Genomic DNA, 18,631 nt, shown 5'->3' with positions numbered 1-18,631 from the left:
GGAGCTCAGCACGCCAAAGGGGGTCGTGCCCTTTCTGCCGGTGCCTCTCAAAGTCTATCAAAAAGTCCCATTTACATCAAAATGCCCTTCCAGACATGCTTCGATTTTACTTTTCCCCTTTCATCTCGCCCCCCTCCCGCCCCACCTCGCAGCCCCATTGTCCTCGCAGCACCGCGCGCGGGGGAGAGGGCCGAGCGCGCTGCCAGCGGGGAAGGAACGGGAGAGAAAGAAAAGAGCTTTAAACTAAGAGAGAAGCCGGAATCGCTCCTGGTCCCGCTCCAGCGGGAGCTGTGACCCCATCTCCTCCCGCCTGCTGCTTGGCGGCCGCCCCGGGGGCCAGCGCTGGCCGTGTCCCCACGCGGGGACAGGGACTCGGGCTGCCCCAGCCTCCTGCCACCCGGGGCTTGGGTCAGGCGCCGGTGGCCACAGATGGCTCAATGAGCTTTAACAAAAGCCTCGGGCACGGGCTGCAGGATCCATGATCCTGCACGGCTCAGCTCCACTGTTCCTGCACGGGCAGCACCCTGCACGCCCGCTCCCAGCAAGGTGGCTACTGGTGGCACTGGGAGAGCCTGACAAAGCACTTTAGGTACCAACAAGCTGGAAATGAAGTGGCTCAAGTTTGTGTCCTTCACTCTGCAGATGAATCCTAAAATACGCCAGGGGAGCTGGAACACTTCCACCGGTGCCAGTGCCAGGCTCTGCTCTGCCCCAGCCCTGTCCCACCTGTCCTTCTCCAGCAATTCGGATTTATGGGGTTGTTTTCTCCACCAGCCTTGGCCTCGGCAGCACCACATCCTCCCTAACAAACTCTTCCAAGACCCTTATGCAAAGGTGCTTTCCCCAGGGTGCCAGATGGACACCCAAGCCCCAACTGAAATCCACTCCAGGTTCCATGTGCAAATGCTGTTTAATTCCAGTCTAACTCAGTAAAGCCCAGCTCTAGCAGCTCACAACCCCGATGCCATTCACCAGGCTCTGTCCACCTCCTCTGACACTGAGCTTGTCCAGTCCTCCCTTCCTATTGTCAGCATCTATTTTTAACCCCCAGCATTATTTCTCCCTGCGTGACTTCAGACATTCTCCGGGGACGAGGTGGAATTGCTGAGCTGGTTCCAGGCAAAGTGACTCAACTCTCACCTTCACAAGCCACACAGGAATCACAGAAGGAGTAAATTTTCCTCCATTCACATTTTCCTTTCTCCTGCCCACCAAGCTCTAAAAGCAGGGAAAACTGCAGGGAGGTAAAGCCCATGTCCATCAGCAAGAACACACAGCAAAGCCATTTCCCTCCTGTTCCTTCCCTGGCACCTTTATCATCAGCTGGATTTACCTCTGTGGCAGTTACCTTGGGAAAAATCCTGCATCAACACCCACTGCCAGTGTAAATGAAGGTCAGAACCACAACCTTCAAATGGGTGTTATGAGTGGATGCTCCAACCTGCCAGGCACGGGGAAGCTTGTGAGAGGCCCATCCCGGCGGAAGGGAGGGAGCAGCGTTCCCCTCGCAGCGTTCCCCTCGCGGGGCCCTGGGCTGAGCGCCGGTGCCGACGCTTCATTACTCCCTTTGAGCTGGTCCTCCCGGCGCCGCCGAGCAGTAATTAAGGAGAAGGTCAGCAGTGAAGCCCTTCAAAAATCTGTCCCTTTAGGGGAGTATCCAAACAACCCACCATTTGCCGCCTTCTAATTCCTAAAGCGCGCAAACCCAACGCCAACCCAACGCCGACCCAACGCCGAGCGCTCAGAGGTGCCTCGTGGTGCAGGAAGGCGTGCGCTGCGTGAGCCAGATGCTGGCATTAGTGGGCATTAAGAACCAATAAATAACCATTAATGCTGCTCCAGGAATGCGGTGCTCTGTGAGAAAGCCCTGGTGCCAAAACACGGTGTTTACGGCACCAGGGGAGCCGGGTTCCTCCGGTGCGGATCCGGGACAGCCGCCTACCGCGCACAATGCAGCCGGCGCTGCCAATTCCGGATCGCATCCCAGTCCCCAGCACTCAGCATTCCTCATGAAGCCCCAGCTCAGGGGCTGGTTCGGAGAGCTCCCACGAGCCGAACTGCTCCCATGGCCACATAGGACCGTGCTGGTCAACAGAAGCTGCGGTGACATGGAGAGCTGTCTCGCTCTGAGCTGTCGGACACCGCTCCGGCCAGCCCTGTCTCTTCTGGGATGACTTTTGCTCGCTGGAGCTGGCGGGATGCTGGAGTACATACAGCCCCGGAGACAAGGGGAGGCAGCATCTGGAAGCAATTATCCCAACACTCTTGTATCTGTCACCCGCTCCCCGGCCTTCTGCAAGGAACCACTCGCACCATCAGCAATCTCTCTCTCAGAAACCAGGAAAGGGATTCTTCCCCCTCTCCCGGACAAGGCAGCAGAAACTTTCCCAACAGAGGGCATAGGGTGGGCAAGGTCCCTCCTGCCAGGTCACACAGGTGAACTGGGCACGCCAGGAGCAGGCCCCTGTAGGTAACTGAAGGAGGAAGAGCTCCCAGATAAGGAATACAACAATTTCTCTGCTCCATCTGTATCCCACAAACCTCCAACTGCTTTACAGGCATAGGTGAACTCCTGGGAGTTCTGCGGGATGGTCCACATGCCTCCAACACAAGTCATGCATCTCCATCCTCAAACCATGTGCCTCAGTCCTCAACCCACACGTCTCCAACCTCAAACCATGTGTTTCCATCCTCAACCCACGTGCCTCCATCCTCAAAGAGGAAAAACAAGGAGGAAAGGGCCTTGTCTAGGAGAGCAGGAGCCAGGAGGATCCCACAGCCTTTCCCCAGGCTGAGGACAGCAGCAGGAGTCCCTCTACTCTCCCTGGCATTGTCCACATCCCACAATGTTCCCAGGCACAACATGTAGCCTGCATCCCAAAAGGAAAACCCAGCCAAGAAGGAACAGCTGATGGGCCCCAGGGCTTTTCCAGCTGGCTGGCACGTCCAGCAAACCCCCAGAACTCTAAAAGGGTGGCACTCCCACCCACCTCCCCAAGCCCACGGGCTCCACACGTAGTGGAGGGAGGTGGCTCAGGAAGACTTTCGTGCCTCTCCTGGATGTTATGAAACCAGGCAGGGAGTATGAAACTGCCTGCTGTGGGTGGGAGCACCCAGGGCTATGTGAAGAGAGCCGTAGGATTCCTCCGTGGTCTGGGAAAGCACGCGGGCTCCCCCGCCCCGCACACGCCCTCGCAGGGTGGGTTTTTCTTCTGGAGAGACCGGGTGAGCACAAACACCCAGCACAGCCCCACATGAAGGGGGTAATTAGGGAACAGCACCCAGCACTCACCAAGTCAGGGCAGAGATCAAAAGCAGCATCAGGCATTAAACCTCCCCGGGATTGGGAACTGCTCCTGGGAAGGGACTCGTGTGGGACCCCTCCTCACCACTCTCCTCCCCCACACCCTGGCACCCCTCACTGCAGGGAGGGAACACCAGGACAAGCCAAGCCAGTGCCGTCATCCCCAACACCCCACACGCACGCTTTCCTCCATCCCCTATTCCCATCAAGTCTTCCTGTAGCTCAGGTTCAAAAAAAAGAAGGAAGACAGGAAAAACTTCTCCTACTGCCATAAAACCAGCAAGAGACACAAAGCTGCAAGGATGGACGGCTGGGGGGTCCAGGAGACACAGCTGCACAAGGGACCCTCCTCTCCTCTTCCCTCCCTCCACTGCTTTGCTGGGTTGTTGCTGCCCTAATTATTTCAGCAATTAGGAGAGCTGAGGTGCTGCTAATGGGGGGCAGGGGAAGGGGGACACAGGGAAAGGGAAGGACAGGGAAAGGGGGGAGCACACCAGCAGAGATGCAAAACAAGCCCACAGCCTCACAAAATTTCCATGAAAGAAGAAGAATACAAATCTTAAACCCAAACACAGCTGACGGGGAAATTCCAGCTGCCTCCAGCCCTTCACACCTCCAAGCGCCTTCCTGAAATCCCAATCCGGCCAAGCCCCCCACTCCCCTTGGCCCAGTGAGAGGGAAGGGGTTGTGCATCCCCCCAGTAGCACCAGGACAGCCCTTCCCACCTCCTGGGGAAGCATCTCCTCCTCCTCCTCCCGCTGCAAAGGAAGCCAGGAACAATGGGATGCACTAGTGCCAGCTCCAGCTGGGATGGACGCTCATGGACCACCCATCTGGACTGCCCAGGGATGAGGAGCAGGCTGGGGGGAGCAGTCGAGGGCAGAGGGCACAGGCAGCTGCCAAGACTCCCTCCCTTCCTTGGGGCGAGGGGCAGCTCCCTGTCCTGCCAACACAGGGAGGGGGGGTATGGGAGGGATATGGGGGGACGCGGGGGTTCGGTGACTGCAGGCAGTGGTCACAGTGACAGGGCTGTGCAGAGCCCCCCCAGCTCACCCCCACCCCAGCTCTTCCCACAGCAGAGGGGATGCCAGCTGATCCACCAGCCAGACCTTCCCTTACAAAAATAACATTTCATCTTTTTTTTTTTTTTAATTTCTTCTCTTAAAATAATTGACTAATTGGCCGAGTCCCAGGTCCGTGCTGGGAGTGGATCCCAGGTCTGCTCTTGCATGAAGGGTTTATTAAAGACATCAGAGGATGACAGGACAGGAGGGGGGCAGGCAGAGCCGGGGCGGTGCCCACAGCACGCTGGAAATTTCCCATCGCACCCAGAGGGAGGAAGCCCAAAAATTAATCCCGGCCATCCCCCGCAGCTCAGCTCTGCCCCGAGCAGGGCCTGAGTCACCCAGGGCGGCATCACCCAGGGTGGCATCACCCAGGATGGCATCCGGGCCCCAGCACCCTCAGTGCAGGAGCGGGGCTGTGAGCACATGCAAGAGAGGGGGTCCCCCTCCTCTCCTCCCTTTAATCCCCAGCCCCAAAGCAGAGCCCTTTTAGGGGAAAGTGTAACGCAATACCTGGAAAATTTCTCCCACCCGCTCTCCACTGTCGGCTGCCAAATTTAAAACATATTTGCTGCTTGGCCTTGAAGAAACGTAACCTGCTGCCTAATTCCGACACGTTTATTCTTCGGGGGGCAACGAAAAAATTCGCACAGCCGCTGGTGGCTCCTCTCCTTACACCCCGCAGCCCTCGGGCTGGGAGCTGCCAAAAAGCTGCCTGGGAGCCGTCCACCGGCACGCACCGGAACGCTGGGAAGGAACAGGAGGGAGGGAGCTCTGCCTGTCCTGCAGCACCAGGGCAAGAGGTTTTTGACAGACAAGCCCAGAGCCTCAGCCTGGGGTGCCATCGGCCGAAAGCCCCTGGAATATGCAATGTCCAGAGCAATGCAAAGCTCCAGAGCATGGGAATGGGCGGGAATCACCACCCGCCTACAGTGAGAACACTCCCACTTGTAAGCAGGGCCACCCCATCTCCCCTCACCACACAGAGACCCAGGACAACAAGTGAGTGCCCATGCAGCCCTCATCCCTCATCCCACCACCCCAGCTCCTCACCAGGTGGAATTTTCCAGCAGGGCTGGGGTTGCAGTGGGAAGGGACTGGGGGAGGGCACAATGTGTTTAGCAGACTGAGCAATCCGACAGGGCCCATTAAAGGAAACAATTTGTAATACAATAATTATTATGTCGTTCCTCTGGCCTCTTTCCTAAGCCACTCTTTAAACAGTTTGAGGCTTGAGAGGCCTCTAGAAAGCAGATGGGATCTGTGGGGCTGAGGGTGCTTCAGTGTCCACGTGTGCCAGGACGAGGCAGATGGGACGGACACACAGGGTGGATGCACATCTGGAGCTCTCCAGTGCAACGGGAGCTCATCCCAGTTTGGTCACGGTCCTTGAGGGATCACCGGGAACACACCGGGAAGGGGAACTGCTGCTCCCCAACACTCCCCAGCCACAGGGGAGCATCACCAGCCGAGGGTCCTCTCCCTGTGCACCGCTGGCTCTGGATCCATGCTCGCCCCAGGATCCACGGCCTGGCAGCACGGCCGGGCCCCGCGGCGGCTCCAGCTCAGCTTTTCTGCTCTGAAGTTCTCGGCCACACATCTGAAGAAAGCGGCGGTAGCGAACAACAGAGCGAGAGCAAGCAACACAAATCCCCGGGATAATGAGCCCGGAGGAGGGAGACGGTGGGCTCTGTCTGAGGAGGGAGCCGTGCTTTTATTGGAGAGGCCTAAAAGGGCTATAAATCCTCAGATTCAAAGGCGAACTCGAGCTCTTTCAAGTCGGAGGAAGGCCTGGGATGTGTCAGCCGGGAGGACTAACCACGCCGCGTCCCCTGCTGAAGTGGCCTCTTCAGCAAAGCCGCGGAGCAGCCCGGGATATTACACCCAGATCCTTTCCATATGCTGCCCGCCCGGCCGCAGGCAGGGCACGCCGGCATCCCTGCCGGCACCGGGAGCCGCCCGACCCCCTGCACGGGAAAAACCGGCCACCCTGCTTTAACGGGGAAGTGCCTCTGTGCCCATTCCCCTTCCCAATGCCCACGGATGATTTGCCCCTCGAAATCCTGGTGGGAGCAGGGGGCTGTGTCCCTCCCTCTCGCGTTTGGCTGCGATACTGCAGCGAGCCCAGACAAAGACGCTGGAGCCCAGCACCAGCACATCCCCGAGCATCCCTCCCCATCCCTGCATCCCTGACCATCCCTGCCAGATCTAGGGCTACCGGCCCCATGTGCCAACCCACACACCAGGCCCGTGCTCCCACGTTCCAGGAATCCATGAAAAGGGTAAAATCGGTGGCAAAGAGGAGACAGCGCCGAGCCCCAGCCCTGCACAGGCAACCGCAGACACTTCCCAGCTCTAATGAGAAGGAAAACGTGGGCATGCTCCGGGATCAATGGAATGATGTGAGGGCATTTACAGCTCTTAAGCCATGAAAATGCACTTTGCTTTTCCTAAAGTACCTACTCGGAAGAGATTGAATGGCAGAAGCCAGCCAGAGCAGCCAGTCCCCAACGCTGGGCTCATCCTGCACACCAGGATGCCAGGGGCAAAGAAAGGGATTGCTAGGAAGTTGGATGCTCCTGTCCCATTACCAGTGGTGAGGCAGGTGCCACCAAAAGCAGCCAGAAACCCCATCCAGAGAAGGCACCCACCCCAGCTGGCCCTTTGCACGTCCCAAACTCCAGCATGAAGGTGCTGGGACAAAGAGCTGGTGCGGCATCCCCTCCTGGCACCTCCGTGTTGGCACAAGCAAGAGCCAACCCATGCCAAAGCAGGTAACTCTGAGCCTCTCACCACAGCCCAGCCCTGGCAGACACGGCACACGTGGATCCCTGTGCAGGCACAGCACCACGGTGGGACAGAGTCATTGGAAAACACCAAGGGGAGCTCACAGCTGGACACCAAACACCCCCTGCCCCGGCTCCCCACACAGCCCCCCCGGCAAAGCCCGGTCCCACGGCCTTGGAAAGGGCGAGCAGCCCACCTGGGAAGGGCCGGCTGCGGGGAAGAAAAGGTTATTCCCGAGCAGCCGAGCCAGGGTTATAAATAGCTGGCATTTTTGAAGTGCAGCTGCTCGGCTCAGCCTGGCTGGGGCGGCACTGCCACGCCGGCACCTGAGCCGGCTCGGATCCCGCCCGGGGGCTCCGGCAGGGAGAGCTCACACAGGAGAAGCCACTGCTCACTGGAACACCAGGAGTAACCCCCCAAACCTGTCCCCCACCATCCTCCAGCCCTCCCCAGGGAGGAGGGGCCTGGAGGCCCCAGAGTCCTGCTCCAGGCATCGCCCACAGCCTCTGCAGGCTTTGGCTCCAGCTCCAGAAGAACCTGCTCCACAAAAACATAGGGGCCAGGAAAATCCCACCGTGTGCACAGATCCAGCCTCACCGAGCAGGACATTTAGCCCTGGCTTGTCCGACTCATCTGGGACCAAGCCTGGACAGGCCGAGGCAGCCAGGAGTGCCAGGATCCCAAGGCTCTGGCACAGCCAGGAACAGAGCACTGGGGCTCTGACTGAAGATGGGATCCTGAGACTCCGGTACAGCCATGAGTTGAGCACCAGTGCTCCAATCAAGATATGGGATCCTGAGAATATGACAAAGCCAGGAGCAGAACATCAGTGCTCCAACCAGAGATAGGATTCCAAGACTCCTGCACAGTCACAAGCTGGTGTTCCAACAAGAGACAACACACCAGGAGCAAGAAAACCCTTCCCAAAGGATGGCGGGTGCGCATCAAACCTCTCCACGAGCAGGAGAACCACCACCACTACAACCACCATCCCTCCTGCTCTCCGGAGGAGGATCCTCTGTCATACCACCCACCCCAAAACAAGGGATGGGAAGGAGAAAAGCGTCAGGAAGCTGCAGCAAAGACCTGTGCTCTCTCTCAGCCCAGCACAACAAAAGCCCGGCCGCGCATTCCTGCCCAGATGTGACGCTGCGATAGCGCCGAGCGAGTCCTTCTCCTGCTCCCCATCCCAGCAATCATTAATTAGAGACAGAACGGAATCAGCTTTGTTTCTCCCCACCCTGTTCCAGCTGCCAGACTCCAAGTAGCATGTGCTACTGATCGCTCCAAGATGTTTTCCCACCGGAGCCCAGCGCTCTTCGGGCAGAGAGGCTTCCTGGCAGCATGGCCACCGCTGGGCCAGGAATAGGGTGCCCTGCCAGAGGGGCAGGGATGTGGAGCCACAGGGAAGCCAGGGGCAGGTGGGACCCACAAATCCTACATGGAAAAAGGGATCATGCCCCGCTTTATAGGGGTAACCCAAACAGTTCCTGACGTGCATCACGCGAGCGGTTGCATGAGCACCCCGACTCTTGGGACCCCGTGATCCCGACAAACATGGGCAGGGCTCGGGGGGACCCTGAGCACTCAGTCAAGCTGTTTAGGGGGACCCCCAAGCACCCAGAGAAGCTGTTTGGGGGGACCCCCAGCACTCAGTAAAGCTGCTTCAAGAGACCCCAGTCTACAAGGGACCGCTGAGCACTCAGCAAAGCTGTTTGGGGGGGACCCCATAGCACCCAGCAAAGCTGCTCAGAGGGACCCCCAGCCCAGTGAGGGCACAGGCTTATCCCACCCTGCCAGACACAGGCCATTAGGGATAAGGATCCCAGGAGCACCTCAGACCCCCAGAGTGGTGCAGGGGCTCATGTGCAGCGGTGGCACAGGGAAGCAACCCCCACTAGCCCCTGCCAGCCCTTCCTGGTCCGAAGTGGCACGGAAGGCCCGTCCGGCCCCGCTGCCAGGCGGCTCCGAGGAGCTGCAGCAGCTGTTTTGCTCCGAGAAAGCTCCGGCTCCTTTTACAATCAATCAGCCACCCCATCACGGCTCTTTTTTTCTTTTAAAGGAAGCAGTTAAATCCATTTTATGGAATCCAGCGGTATTTACCCGGCTACTGCAAGAGCCGCAGCCCTGCCTTCCCTTTTTCTTAATTTAAGTTAATGAAGTCATTCCCAAACGACCCACAAGGAGCCCTGGGTGCTCCTTCCCCTGGGCACTGGGAGAGAGGGAATCTCACTGGTGAAACCTGGGCTGGGCACAGGGGTTCTGCCTTGGGGGAGTGGGAGCACAAACTCCCCATGCTGGGAGAGCTCCCAACAGCCTGGGACCCAGGAAAGGGTCCCCCCAGCCCCCTCGGGAAGGGCTCCACCATTCCAGAGGGAAACTTCAACCAGGATGCAGGCCATCCAGGCTTGCTTTGTCCAAGCCTTCAGAGATGAAGCAAAGCCCTGGGGAGGCCTAGTTTTGTACAGGGGCCATTGGATTCCTGATGGGACCACAGAATCAAAAATCCTGGAATAGTTTGGGTTGGAAGGGTCCTTAAAGCTCATCCAGTGCCACCCCCTGCCATGGGCAGGGACACCTTCCACTAGCCCAGGTTGCTCCAAGCCCCATTCAACCCAGCCTTGGGCACTTCCAGGGATGGGGCAGCCACAGCTTCTCTGGGCAGCCTGTGCCAGGGCCTCACCACCCTCACAGGGAAGAATTCCTTCCCAATATCCAATCTAAACTTCCCATGTTTTTAGTTTAAAGCCATTCCCTTGGGGATCCCCCACCTCTCGGGCCTGGGAAGGGGGAGTCTCCGAAGGCTCCGTGAGCCATAAATTACTCTCAATTAAAAATAACCAGCGCGTTCTCCCTATTTCCCAACTCCCGACACCCCGGAGCGTGCCCACCGCTCCGGTAATTCCATTACATCTGCTCCGACAAGTGTGAGCCCCCCGCTCCGGAGCTCCAGGCCAGCCATTCCCCTCGGAAACAGCCTTCCCGCAAGCACTTTGTCCCTCGTAAAATGGCATTAAAAAAGGCAAAGATACGCCAGGCTTCAAACCCGGCGCTTATGGAATCCAACGGGACACCAGCATGCCATTAAAGGCAGAATAAAAATACCAGGAAAGATTAGACTTTTGTCTGGGGTTTTTTTTTTTCCCCCTGTTCCCTTCACCTTTTTCTTCTTAAATAAATAAATTCACTTTGTTTTGAGCAAGTTGCTGGATTGCTCCGTGGAACGAACAGAGCCGAGTGAAACTTTCTGTAAGAGGAAGAGGGAAAAGTAGAGGCAAAAGGAGCCGTTCTCCGGAGCCGCGGATGATGTGTCCCATTTCCCCCACCTCCTTATTAAAATACTTTCTGGAGAGGCGAATTCCAGCCTGAAATGAATTTTCCAAACCATATTTTATTAGGAATGCTTCCTTTTAACGGTCGGTACAGGAGCCCACCAGGGTCAGTATTTCTCCAAAATTACAGCCAAGGGAGTTGAGAAAGGATTTAGCCAGAATTTCTCGGGCAATTCCCGGCTGTTCAAGGAGAGCACGCTCCTGCTGCCCCCCAGCTGGGCAGCAAAGGGGCCAAGTAAATCCCAAAAGCACTTTCTGCCCCCCTCAAAGCCCATGTTGGACTCCGTGGAAAAATTAAAGCTGTATGGGCTCCCCAAGACCCCTTCCAAGGGGCTCCACAGGCATCCCAGGGGAAGCTTGCTCAGAGAGGTGAGCTCATCCCAGTCACAGGTTTGAGACAATTACCACTTTTTTTCCAACAAAACCATTCCTAGGCCCATTTTTTCCCCTTTAAAGACCCAGAATTATTCACAATGGGAAGACAGTGATGATTTCACCGCTGGCTTTGGGACACACACCCAGGAGCCGAAGGGAAATGCTTCCCAACGCGGCGCTGCAGCTTAAGCCTGTCTTAACTCGATTAGGAAATGGTTCCGTCTATCGGATGTGTTATCAGAGTCCCTCCGATAACACCAGCAGCCCCGGACCCGCCGGAGCTTGGAGCCCACAGCCCTCAGCTGCCCAGAAAGGGCAGGAAAATATTTTCCTTATTTACAGAGATCGTTCCAAGGCCGGCCGGGCCCAGCGGGCCACGCTTGCTCCTCCGATCCGTTGGAAAATTCCACTTAGCCGTATTATTTTTAAAGGCTTTAGCTCTCTTTACTCTAAAAACAAGAGTTAAAGCTCGGCCGAGTGGGATGGGGGACTGGCACAGCCCCGGCGTCACCCGAGGAAGGGGTCTGGAAGCCCAAAGTACAGTGGGGAGAGGGTTCAGTGGATCTATCCGGAAGAGTAATCCCAGTCAAACCAAGAGCACGGCTTTTCCTCAAGCTGGAGCCAGACTTTGCCCAGCACACTGATCTCAGACTGGTTTCCTCAGCTGGGTTTGCTGGGAGCAGTTGTGGAGAGGCTCTGCCCGACACCACACAACCGGCACAAATCGGAGGTGGGAGCACCAAGGGGTAAAAGGAAGCGACGGATCCCAGAGATGGATCCCGGAGATCAGGGTCCGGGGTCACTTCACGGGGGCACAGACTGGGATCATGGGATCACAGCCTGGCCCTGACAGCCCCCACCAAGGCAAAACCCTTACATGGGCTTTGCCCACACATGTCCCAGCATGTTCCCAGCTGGCAACGCTGACGTTTCGGGCTCTTCCCACCCTCTCCCGTCCCTGTGGGGATACGGGGATGGGGAAGCACCGGGGCTGCTGCCCCACGGCAGGCACCCACGGGAGCAGCCCCACGATGGCACGTGCCCAGAACACTGTGCCGAGGGCAGACAACCTCCGAGCCCCGAACTCGGGGAGAACCAAGGGCAGACTGAGATCCAAATTCAGGGAGAATTGAGAGTGGCCAACCACCAAGCTCCAGGGAGAACAGAGGGGACACAACCTCTGAGCCCCGAATTCAGGGAGAACCAAGAGTAGGCAACCACTGCACTCCAAACTGGGGGAGAAACACGGGCAGACAAACACTGAGACTCAAATTCCAGGAGAACCGAGAGTCGTCAACCACTGAGCTCTAGACTGGGAAAGAACCAGGAGCAGACAATCTCTGAGCTCTAAACTGGGGGAGAACCAAGGGTGGATGACCACCAAGTTCCAAATTCAGGGAGAACTCAGAGTGGGCAACCACCGAATCCAAACTGAGGGAGAACCAGAGGTAGACAACCACAAAGCTCCAAGGTGGGGGAGAACCGAGGGCAGACGACCACCGAGCTCCAAAACTGGGGAGAAACATTCGTGGACCATCTCCGAGCTCCCACACTGGGAGGAGAACTGAGGGTGGACGATCTCCGAGCTCTGAACTTGGGGAAAACCAGGAGCGGGCAACCACCGAGTTCCCAAACGGGGGAGAACTGGGAGCGGACAACCACCAGGCTCCCAGTGAGGAAACCCAGGAAGCCCTTGAGCTCTCCCCGGACACCCCACTTGGAGGGACATCTCCGAGCGCTCCGCACCAGGGGTCGGTGCCGGTGGGAACCTCCCGGTGTGCCACCCTGTGCCGGCTGATTGCCACCACCTCCTCCAACTTCCAGGCCTCGGCAGCTTAAGGAAAGCCCAGGATAGTGAAGGGGACCAGGGAGACATGGCGTCCCCCACCACCAAGCCAGAGCCACCTCTACCTCCTCCAGCTCTTTTTCCCAAATAAAACTGTATTTTCTGGAACTTATTTGCCTGCCCCTCGCCAACACCACGGGCTCACGAACACAGCAGGACAATTCCCGAGGGAGAAGGCTCTCTCTGCTCCCAGCCAACTGACACAACTCCGAAAGGAAGGAGAGGAAAACCACATCGAGGAGGAGAACGGAGCGCCGGAGCCGCCGTCCCGGCGCTTCCAGAGCTGGGCACATGCGTGTGCCGGCAAAGTTCCTTTTTCCCAACGAAATAAAGGAAATAAACGTTTGGCTGGAATACGTGTCCAAGCAGGAAGGTTGTCCAAATTGTTTCGCTTCTTTCCAACCCTCAGAAACTCTTTGGATTATTTTACGGGATTTTTTTTTTTTTTTTGCCTTCAGAAATGTGGTGGGGAGAAAAAAAAAAAATCAGGCTAAAAGCAGGATTTTTTTTTTTTTTCAAGCGAGAACGGGGTAAGATAAATAAACATTCCGTGATCTACAAGATAAAGCTCAGCAAGGGCCACCAAACCATCCTGACCACCAGCCACGGGGCAGGGGCGACCAAACAGCCTACACTCCTCCTCGTCCTCGCCCTTCATCCCGGCCTTTCGCATTGTTCCTGCACGGCAGCCGCGTCCACATCCACAGATACATAAATAAATATATAAAAATATATATGATTTGGGTGTCTGCACAGACGGAGCAGCCCCACCGCCCGCTTTGTTCGGACCCAGCCCGGTTGGGGGGGGGGGGGTCCCCCGCCTTCCTCCACGGCCGATTTCGGATGAGAAAACCCAGGAAAAAAAAAAATAAAAAGAAAAAGGTAATAAATCCAAGTGGTGGAGGGGAGCGGCGATCCGGAGGGAGAAAAAAAAAACCCACAATTTAAGCGTGAAAAATTCTAAAAAAATAAAAAAAAAAAAAAACAAAAGGCGTTCTTAAAAAATAAAAACGGATTCAAAGAGAGGAAAAGCTGCCAGAAGCAAAAGCATCGTTAAAAACGGGGGGGGGAAAAGGAGAGGAGGTGTTGGGGGTTTTTTTGGTACAAAAAGCAGCGCGGCATCGCCGCGGGTCCGTCCTCAGCCGGGGGTCGCTCCGTCCGCCGCCCGCAGCCTCCGGGTGCGATTTTCCCTTGAAAACCTCGCCGTTTCCGTTAAATTCGTACGGCTACCGCGGTTTCGGTACATTTTTGCCCGCGGGGGGGGTGCGAGGCGCGTTTTCACCCCCTCCCCCTTGCTCCCGCCCCCCTTCTCGCCGCACGTACTTGGGGTTCGCGGAGCTCCACGACACCGGCTCCAGGCTCTTGGCGAGCGGCGCGGCGAGGCGGCACAGGGCCAGCAGGACACCCAGCAGCCACCGCCCGCCGCGGGGCCGCGCCATCGTCCCTCGGCGGCGGGACGGGCCGGGCGTCAGGCGCCCATCGCGCTCCGCCGCCTCCTCCTCCACCTCCTGCCGCTCCTCTCCCGACCCGCCGCCTCCGCCCGCCCCGCACCGACTGAGGCGCCGCCCGCCGCGGCAGCCGCTCTACCCCTCCGCGCAGGCAGCGGCGCGGGCAGCCTAGAGCGGCGGCCAATGGGCGAGCGGAGCGGGGGGGGCCTTGCGGGCGGGCACGCCCATTATGGGTTCTTAAGGGGAGCGCGGAGATTTTGGGGTTTTTTTATGACACCCCCTCACCCCCCAGTTGGTGTCGGTTACTGTCGAGTTAACGGAGTGAGAGGGGGCGACGGGATGGGGACGGGCCGGCGGGGCGCCGGTACCGGCGCCCCGCCGGCCCGTCCCCATCCCGTCGCCCCTCCACCCCCCCGCTGCGCGCCCCGCTTGGCCTCGCCCGCCCATTCAGCCGCGGTCCTACAGCGCCCCCCAGCGGCCGCCGCCGGCCACGCCTCGAACGGGACCCGAAATATTCCAAAAAAACATTCCAGGATTCGGAGCGGGTTAAAGGGTTTAAAGGGGGGGGGGGGGGGGTCCAGTTTTTTTAAAGATCTGGGTGTTTTTTCCCCCCCTTTTCTTAAATATTCGTTGTTTTTTTTCTTACTCTTTTCCAGGGTTTTTAAAAAGATTTTAAAAAAGATTTTTGGACTTTTCCCCATGTTTTTAGTTGTGGGGTTTTTAAAGTCACTTGAAGTATTTTGAAGGGTTTTTTTCTTTCTTTTATATATTTTTTTTTTTCAGGTTTTTGCGATTCTGGAGTTTTTTGGAATTTTGGGACGGTTTTTAAAGTATTTTTGACGAGTCTTTTTTCCACAGGTTTTTAAATTTTTTTAAGTCCTCTGATTTTTGATTTTTGATTTTTTTAATTCTATTTTTTTTGTTTTCAGACTTTTTAGACTTTTTTATTTTATTTTGTAAGGGTTTTTATTTTTCATTTTTTTGAGAGTTTTTGACCTTCTTTAAAGTTTTATTTAAAAGTTTTCTGATGGAATTTTTTTTTAATTGTGTAGGATTTTTTAATATTTCTGTAGCTTTGGGAGTTTTTTGCCATTTTTTAATTTTTTTGTTGTTGTTGTTTTAGTTGGGCCATGGGGAAGGAAAACCCAAACCCCAGAATTAATTTTCTTCCTATTAAGAAAATTATTGGAGTCAATTCACTTTCTATTAGAAAACCAGTAATAAACCCCTTTGGAGTTGGTTTAATTTCTATTAATAAAGTTTAAAAATAAAGTAAAAAGCCCTCCCGAGTCTGTTCACTTTTTATTAAGGAGATTAAAAAAACCCCTCAAGTCAGTTTCTTTCTATTTCAAAAATAAACCAACAAACTTTGGCATCACTTTCGTTTTTACTGAGAAAATTGAAAAACAAACAAAAAGTCACTTTCGAGTACAAAAATAAACCAAAACCTCCCCAGTCAGTTCCGTTTCCATTAAAAAATTGAAATTTAAGCTCAAATCCCTTCACTTTCCATGACAAAAAAACTACAAAACCTTCCGGTTGGTTCAGTATCTATTAAGGAAATTATCAAAAAAAAAATCCGGAGTCAATTTGCTTCTTATTAATAAAATTTTTAATAGCTAAAGATTTAAATGTGATTTTTCTGCCTTTTCAAGGAAAATCCTGATCTGGGGGCATGGGGGGTCCCTGGGAGCAGGTGGGCAGCAGGATTTGGGCTGTTCCAGAGACCCAAATGATAGAATTCCAAAGTAAAATAGGGGAAAAATTTAGAAATTAGGAAAAATATTCAAAACTGTTATTTTTATATATTTGGGTGCCTAGCCAGGCTCAGGTGGGTCCCAGGGGTCTCCTCCTTGCTTATTCCCTGCCCATTCCCTGCCTGTTCCCTGCCTGTTCCCTGCCCAATTCTGCTTTTCCTGCCTGCTCCCTGCCCATTCCCTGCCCTCTCCCTGCCCATTCCTTCTCTCCCTGCCCATTCCCTGCCCTCTCCCTGCCCATTCCCCCTCTCCTGCCCCTCCACCCCTGTGCTGACATCAGGGCCCGTTGCCATGGCGATGCCGATCTCCCGGCACAGGCTCAGGTGGGATCCAGAGCCCTGGAATCCTTCAGAAGGAGGATCCTGTCCCCACAGGTTCCCTGTGTCCGAACCACCCCGCTGCCAGGATCCCCTCAGGATCACTTTGGGAACAGTTTGGGATCAGACCCCGTCTCCTCAAACCAGTGGGCACCAGTTTGGTGGTGCTGGAGGATCCTCGGGATGAGGGGAAGGAGCAGGTGATCCAGGCACAGGGGGGGGGCAGAGCCTGACGAGGATCCAAAGGTCACCAGGAGCCACTTTATGGAGGGTTCAACGGCACAGCCACACCTGGCACTCCGGGATGGCTGCGTGCCGGGAAAAACCCGGATCATGGGCTCTGCCCACTCTGGAATGTCTCAGCAACACCAAACCAAACACTCATAAGGTGGGAGAGGCCCCGTGGAATGGGGCCAGGCCTCATCCGGGGCAGTGGGACACCTTGGAGAGGTGAGCATCGCTCCGGGAGAACAGGATACTCTTTCCTAACCCTTCCCAGTCCTGTCCCACAGCGGGAAACACCTGCCTGGTAAAGTCACTCAAGGACAAAATCCTGCTTCTCCCAGCCAGCCATGGTAAGGGAATCGGCAGTGCCAAACCAGGGCAACTCTTCCAATGGTTCTGGGAAAAAAACCCAATAAATTAATTGGAAAAGGATTCCCAGGCTCAGCTGCCCCAGTGACACCGGGAAGTGGGCTGAGCTCCCGGCGGGAGCAGAGCCAGCAGCAGCAGGAAGGGATCAATACCCCAGAGGGTCTGAGCAGCCGGGGGACAATGGCACCCCATCCTTGTCCAAAATCCCAGGTGTGGCAGGTGATCCTTGTGCTTTCACCAGGAGCGACTGGGATTCCCATCTCCCCTCCCTTTTCCTGCCCTTCTCCTTCCCCAGCACTCCCAGGGCTGACCCGGATGTCCTTGTGTGTGGGTGTCACGAGTTTCGGGGACTCAGCTCCCACACAGGCTCCATCCCCAGTGTCCCAGAGGGTGGCACTTCTCCAGGCTCCCATTCCATGAGGCATCCAGGATTCTCCAGCTACCCACAGACCTGGTGCTCCCTGGAGTCCTTTCCTACAACCGGTGAGGGATAAGAAAGGGCATCACTGAATTCCCAAATCTTCGTCTTTTTGGGATCCAGGAGCTGCCTCATGCCACATCCATGTGCCCTTCCCGCACATCCCACGGTCCCATTCCCGCACTGATTCTCTGGTCTCTTGGCTTCCCTCTCCTCCCTCTTCACCTGCCTTGAAACCTCATTTAAAACAATAATGACATTGTGGGGGATGATCCGGGGAATTCACCTCACCTGCTCCATTCTAAAGGGACAAAGTGGGACAGAAGTGACTGGAAATCCTTTGGCATTGCTCCCAAAATTCTCAGCTCTCCATCCCCCCCAGCTGGCACCGTCTCTCTGCGCCCAGTCACACCCTCATCAAATAATGAGCTGCAGCCCTGAATGTGTTCCACAGCCACTTCACATTTAAACTACCTGAGACATTTCCTCGTGGAAAGAGAAATGGGATAAAACAGAGCAAAAAATGAAAATTTAGGCTGAACACCAGGAAAAAGTGCTTAGTGCAGAAATCCGGGGGATGGTTCCCCCAGGAAAGCACTGGAGTTATTTAAAACTCACCTAAATAAAACATCGGTGGGGAATAAACTTCTCTCATCCCAAAGGCACCGTGGGGCCAGGGAGATGTTTTCTGGGATGAAAGGGATGAGATCCCATCGGGCTGGGTCCCAAATGGCTTGGCACTTGAAAAGTGCTTTTCCAAGGAGCCCTGCGCAGATGGGGCCAAAATTCATGATTAACCCAAATCTTTGTAAAAAAAAGACCCACGGTTTTTTTTTTTTTTAAGGGCATGGGATACATGGAGAGGTCCAACAAGCCCTGTACCCATGGAATAGCAGCCAGCAGGGCAGGATGGGTGCCAGGGAGGCAGCGAAATCAGAGCATCAAATCCAGCAATGAAGGTGATGTCAAGGATTTGCCTTTCCCGGGATTTATTCCATCATTCCTGCTCTCAGGCTCCGGGAAACTTGCACCTTCTGCAGATGTGCTGCCTGATTAAAATGATGCAACATATTTGCTGGCTGTGTCATAGGATTTAAATTAAAAAGCCCATATTCCACCTGAAAATCTGGCGCTTCCCACCTGCCCGGGGGGCCGGGGGAGCGGAAAAGGGGGAGCTGAGGGTGTTTAATCCATCTGGGAAGGACAGAGCAGGGAAATGCAGCAGCACGAGGCCATGGGGCTCCAGAGGCACATTTTATGGGGCTGAGAAGTCGCTGTATAATGGGCCAGGGAAGGAAGTATTAAAATCTTTAACCAGTTTTCAGAGACGCGATAATTAAGGTGTTGCAAGCTACAATTGCCTGGAAAAAAAATCCAAAGGCAGGGAAT

The 18,631-nt window shown here is 55.5% G+C and overlaps 1 protein-coding gene and 1 long non-coding RNA gene across 4 annotated transcripts in view; one reads left to right on the top strand and one right to left on the bottom strand.

Annotated features, from left to right (window-relative positions):
* Positions 1-14,219, bottom strand: part of EFNB1 (ephrin B1) — a 49,329-nt gene extending 35,110 nt beyond the window's left edge. The window contains exon 1 of the mRNA XM_027724916.2: positions 14,032-14,219. Within this exon, the coding sequence (XP_027580717.1) occupies positions 14,032-14,147 (116 nt within the window). The 5' untranslated portion in view covers positions 14,148-14,219. The remainder of the gene's footprint in view (positions 1-14,031) is intronic.
* Positions 14,220-16,288: 2,069 nt separating this feature from the next.
* Positions 16,289-18,313, top strand: LOC120322547. 3 transcript variants are annotated; one of them, XR_005562315.1, is made up of 3 exons: positions 16,289-16,680; positions 17,120-17,307; positions 18,087-18,313. It is a non-coding gene; the product is annotated as an uncharacterized LOC120322547 (long non-coding RNA). The 3 variants fall into 3 exon arrangements; XR_005562316.1 differs by lacking the exon at positions 17,120-17,307; XR_005562314.1 differs by lacking the exon at positions 17,120-17,307 and having other exon boundaries at positions 16,289-16,805.
* Positions 18,314-18,631: the final 318 nt, after the last annotated feature.

Source organism: Pipra filicauda, unplaced genomic scaffold (genome assembly GCF_003945595.2).
Source record: "Pipra filicauda isolate LSUMZ 115617 unplaced genomic scaffold, ASM394559v2 scaffold9_size5747161_pilon, whole genome shotgun sequence".
Lineage (NCBI taxonomy): Eukaryota > Metazoa > Chordata > Aves > Passeriformes > Pipridae > Pipra > Pipra filicauda.
This window is presented reverse-complemented; position numbering and strand designations above follow the sequence as displayed.